Source organism: Melanaphis sacchari, unplaced genomic scaffold, assembly GCF_002803265.2.
Source record: "Melanaphis sacchari strain LSU unplaced genomic scaffold, SCAv2.0 Contig0_pilon_pilon, whole genome shotgun sequence".
Classification (NCBI taxonomy): Eukaryota; Metazoa; Arthropoda; class Insecta; order Hemiptera; family Aphididae; genus Melanaphis; species Melanaphis sacchari.
In genome coordinates this window covers 7,563,698-7,569,697 of record NW_020270366.1, presented here as the reverse complement: position 1 = coordinate 7,569,697, position 6,000 = coordinate 7,563,698, and the positions used below count along the sequence as shown (strand labels likewise).

Below are 6,000 nucleotides of genomic sequence, written 5' to 3'. Positions count from 1 at the left end.
CATACCTATTAATTTTTTTGTGACAACGCGGATTTATTTAAATATTTAAATGGCTCAACTAATAAATTTGAAATTGTCCAGGAACGATCAATCATCTCCGTGGGGATTTAGATTACAAGGAGGCAAAGATTTTGGGACACCATTGCTTATACAAAAGGTAAGATTTAAATGATTCTTTAATTCATTATTGTATTTAATTGTTTTTTTATAATTTAGTGATAAGTGTATAGTGGTTACTGGTTAGGTAATAGTAAAAATAACAATAGTTGTTCATTAAAATATAAAATTTAATGATCGTATTTTTTATTAACCTAGTTTAAGAAATTGTAATTTATATATATTATAAGTTCATAAGTATAAATAAATAATACATTAGCCGATTTATTTCAGGAAAAAATATATTATATTATAATGGTTATATTATGCTATTATTACAATAACATTTAAAAAGTTCAATTTTAAAGATAGATAATATACTAATTTAATTTTTATATCAATATTATCTTAGGTATACTACGGGGTATACTATGAAATTAAATTAAATCAATGTTTAAATATTCATTTTAGTAAATAATAATACTATTATAATATAGTACAAGTTTATTATAGTTTAAAAGTGTTTAAATATTGTACATGTCTAAATTAAAATTGTATCATGGTTATTATAAATTTAGTTTAAAAATTATAGCATTTAAAAATAATGGTTTTAATTCCATACTCATTTAATTAAAGTTTGGATTGAAAATAACTCAGGAGGATTTACAAATTCAAAAAAATTTAATATCTTTAAAATATAGAATTTAGGTATTTTAAAATACGTATAGATATAATTTTTAATTTATATTTTCTTTTGAAATAGGTTAAGAAATAGGTTAAGTTCAACCCATCGCCCAAATATAAATAAGCAAAGTGAAGGATTAGGTATAAAATTATGAATGAACTTGAGTAATCTATTTTTTTCATTTTAGTAAAGTAGTACATATTTGTAGGCATATTACACAGATATATTTTACTTTAATTTAAATTGACCTTTAAATTGTTTTTCTATAGTTGCCCACTTTAATAGTTTTTGTGTATTATTAATCGTATTAGTATAGCTAAATACCATTAATTTCCTAATTAATTATTTAAATTTGTTTGTTTTTATATTTTAATAAATTAATTATTACTTCGGTGATTTAATTTCCAAGTAAATTGTGCTTATCTATAGTTCGTTCAACAGAAATTCCATTCAATAAAAATCGAAGCATCGAGAGTATTGAGACCATTCCATTAGTATAAGTTACCATACTCGTATTGAGTCTTTTCTATTTATGTAGTTGTACGTATTAGCCTTCTGTAATTTGGGCAAAGTTCCCACTGTCACAAATTGTTCGATTGTTATAATCGCCTATCACGAAATCAATTTGAAATCAACTCGATTTACCATTTAATATCGATCATAATTTATTTTATTACATCCAAATTATATATTTTTGGTCTTTTTCATTGCAAAATTGAGAATAAACTTTATGGTCCAGAAGATTAGCATGGGTAATTAGATGTGGTATATTGGCAGTCAAGCAGAAACAAAATAACCGAAAAATCTATTATGTCCGTGATGACATTTTGCGGCTCTACTTCATCACGATTCTCCCACGATTACAATGACCTCTGTAGGCTGTATATTACAAGATACATCTAACAATATGATGTACATATATTTGTATTCATAGTTTAAGATTGGGTCATAGGCCATAGCTCATAATACAGCACTATGGGTTATTATAGATAATTGAAAATTAATGCAAAGTATTTTATATTAATTATAATATTATTATTATATTTTATACAGATGCCTTTAATTAACCTTTCTACAACTTCCAAGAATTTTAGGTCCTAAGGGAATAAAAAAGTTTCTAATTACATTTCTATTAAGATTTAATAGTATACCTGTAAACTGCAGTTGTGGTATGTTAGGCAAGTAAATTATTTTTAATATATTTATAAGTTTATAATGTACCTACCATTTGATATTATAATTTACGTATTCTGATGAAGTACCATATGAAATTATGAAGTAATATTGTGTTTTAGTATATTTTATATCACATAAAAATAATATTAAAAATTATCATTTAAATTATTGAAAATCTTTTTATCAGTAATTCCATAATGTACCTGATATAAAAAATATATCTCATTATAATATATGATTATTAGTTTTGATTTTTGACAATAACATAAAAATAAATGGTTGAAGGCAGTTAATCTAAAAATAAGTCCCGTGTACTTAATTGTTAAAGCAGTAAATAATAATGAAATTATTTGAAATTTTTACCTAAAATATTTGTGATTTGAAATATGCATAATATGTATGTTTGGTACACTGCGTATATAGGAAATAGATAGCATAACAATTACATATATATATAACTTGTATATACTCAGTGGATAGTTAATTACAACTAACAATAATTAGATATTTAAATATTTAATTATTTTATTAATTTTATAAGTTTTAGAACGATAGTTAATTAATTTACTACATATTTTAAACGGTATAAAGTTTATTAGAAATTAGAATATAATACGTAACAAAAAACTATTTCAACTTATATTCGTTCACAAATGGTAAAACACTTGTTTAAACAACGACACTTGTATATATTATTATTAATATTACGTTAACACTGTTTACTTGTTGTGGACAATAAAAATTAATAATACGACCTTTATTCCTATGCGTTAAAAAATATACTAAATTACTTAGACGTTTATTAAATTCTATAGTACCTATATATTATAATACAGTCATTTATTTTAGATTTTAATATAAGTAGATGAGTGTAGTATTGTAACCAAAATCGTTTACAAGTAGTGGTCGTTAAAATGATTTTAACTATATTTGTTAATAATTTTAAAAATGAAGTGAATAATTTTAAATTTTCAAAAATAAAATCATATTTTATTTTTATTTTTGAAAAAGGAATTACAATAAAAAAACTTTTATTTTTGTGAAATGTAAAAATTTAAAAACTATTTATTCTTATTTAATTGAACATCGAAAACAGGTATTGAAATTGACGATAATTTGTACCAATAAATGCATGATACTTCCTCTATTATAACATCTACTAAAATAACATAACATAATTTTCACAATAGCATTGACAATAATTTTTCTTAAAAAAATCGTACTTGACAATTTTTTTTAAACATAGAAAATTCTAGTGTTTAAGTTAAAAAGAGTATTTATAATATTAAAAAGTATAGTAGATATTTAACATAGTTTATAGTCCGAGATATTAGTTATTAATTAGATTTATTATACCTATTGTATATTTTGCTCAAAATGAGACAAAAAATAGTTATTATTACAATTACTTCAATAATAATTCATCGTTTTAATATAATACATTAATACGATGAATTTTCGAATGTATTAGGCAATTGTTAGGTTTTAATATTGCATATAAAACGCTAACTAGGGAGATTTAAAAATGGATTGTTTTAGATGTGATCACACTTTTTTAGCCAAAATATATGATCTATTTATTTTTTTATTAAAATGACCAGTAGTAAGCAAAATAAAATAACTAATATAATATTATATAATTAAAAAAAATAAAATATGTCTTTTTCACATTTTGCAATAATGAGTGGGTTTGTATTTATCATTTATATATTTATATAGTGCTTTTGATTTTATATATGAGGACAGCAGATGTTAGTGTAGTTTATATATTGCTATAATATATTTTACAATAAAATTTTTCTTATGTATTTATTATTGTTTGATTTGTTAATATTATTGAAAATACACTATGCTGAATATTTGTTTCACTATATATTATGTTTAATGAGATTTGAAAATTAATGGATTACTCGATTGAGTTTTTAAACGTGTTATATATACATTTAAACGTATAGTGTATATTTGTAAGTTTGTAAGAGATGTATTGACGTCGTTATTGGTCGTAACATACGAATGTTTATAATATGTTTGCAAAATCTAATTTCCGTTTGAAGTCATCCTGTAACCTCTCAACCCTTATATAATGTTATTTTGTTGATAGTTCGCAAAAAAAAAATGTTATTGGATGTTTGTTTTTCCATGATATAATCATTGTATCCATTATTTTGATGGAAATAATTATTTAATAGTTTTTATATTTTACATAACGTATAGAATTAAAACAGTATATTTTAAAATAATGTTTTTACTTAGATTGAAGAGTTATTATATTACATACTAAAAATTATTTTTAATTTTTAAGGTTTTTATTTATAGTATTAAAGCAGAGTACTTAAAAAAATGTTTTGTATTAATTAGTTATACATAATAGTATTTTATTTATAACTTATAAATTACCATTAAATAAAATTTAGGTTGGAAGAATGAATAGTGTTAATGAAAAGGTAGAAAAGTATACATTATGTTGAAGTAGTGAAATATAAATTTGGTCAAAAACTATTGATTTATTATTTAATGTGCTATTTTAATAGATTGTATATTTATTATAACAAAAAATATATATATTTAATGTGTATACGAATTTGTTAAAATTTTCATAAAAATGTTCAGCTTTAAATTACAAAATAATTATGTATAAGTCTTTAAATATATATATAAGTTCAGTAAAATTGAATTATATATAAATATGATTTATTTTCAAAGATTGAGTGTATTTTTAAACTTTTAAAAGGTTTAGAAATATATTCATTGTCAAGTTAATTAACTTGTTTAATATAAAAATATTTGAGTACTTCTTTATGTGTATATCAGGTACAATTATATAATAATATAAAATACATATACTCGATAACACTTTTATTTTTTCCTCAAGATTTCATTACTTTTAACTATAGTTTTTAGATACCTATATTTAAATTAATTTAATTTAATTGAATCAGGTTGTTTTCTTTCCAAGTTTCAATTAACCAATGAAAAAATAGTGGGTATTTTTTAAATCATTAGTTAATATGAAAGGTATATATATTAAGTGAGTGAATATTGATTTAAACTTTAAGTTAATAATAATATAATTAAATCAACATAATACAATCAGATAAATGAACATTTTGTTATTAAGTTGTTTTGAAGTCAAACAAAAAAAAGTTAAAAACGTGAATACATATAATTTTTTGAATTATTAATTATGTTTATTATTTACTCAGAATAAGCAGGAGGATGATTATTTAAATACTCAATAATTAATTTATATATATTATTAATGTATTTATCTACAAACCTCATCAACGATAATAAAATTAAAACTAATCAGTTATACAACTAATCACTATACAAATTAAATATGATGTAAGATATTATTATACAATTTTAATATTAAGTTAATTTTAAATATTTCGGAAATATTTTTTTGGGTTAATGATATTAAGAAAAACAATGTAGAACGGTTCGAATGTTCGGGAGCTATGCCAGAAAGTGAAGTGTGCACAAATTTTGTTTTGGCAAAATATTGGTCATAGTAATTAAGTTTACTAGATCATATTATATAATATGATTTAGCGAATAAATAACCTCGACATTTCTACCACATTAGAAAATGTGTTTAACTCTTCATATAAATTGACTATTTGTTTTTATAATTTATGGAACTTCAAAAAATTATTGTAAGCATCTGCTATCATAATAATATATACGAAAAATGCTTTAACATCATTTATATAGTAGATTTTTAGACATCTGTGCTATCAAGTAAATATTATATAAATAAATCCAACAATAAAATTCATTTGGAAATAGCTTAATAGAATCCAAGTAGATAGTTAAAAATACATTTTTGAATAAAGTTAAACAAAAACTAAAAATGGGTGTACTTTTAAAAGAAACAGTTTAGAAATTATTTTTATTTGTTTTTAATGGGTTCACCTATTTGTATATATAAATATATATATAGACGTGTTTATAAATAGGACGAGACAAAGCATATATAATATGTAATAAATAAATAAATTAGATTTAGACATTTAATGTTTATATAAAATTGTTATCTA

At 21.2% G+C, this 6,000-nt stretch overlaps 1 protein-coding gene across 9 annotated transcripts in view; it reads left to right on the top strand.

The window, feature by feature from the left end:
- LOC112599084 (PDZ and LIM domain protein Zasp) overlaps positions 1–6,000 on the top strand; it is a 32,698-nt gene continuing 26,698 nt past the window's right edge. For all 9 annotated transcript variants that reach the window (XM_025345843.1, XM_025345833.1, XM_025345877.1 and 6 more), the window contains exon 1: positions 1–157. In XM_025345843.1, the coding sequence (XP_025201628.1) occupies positions 50–157 (108 nt within the window). In that variant the 5' untranslated portion in view covers positions 1–49. The remainder of the gene's footprint in view (positions 158–6,000) is intronic.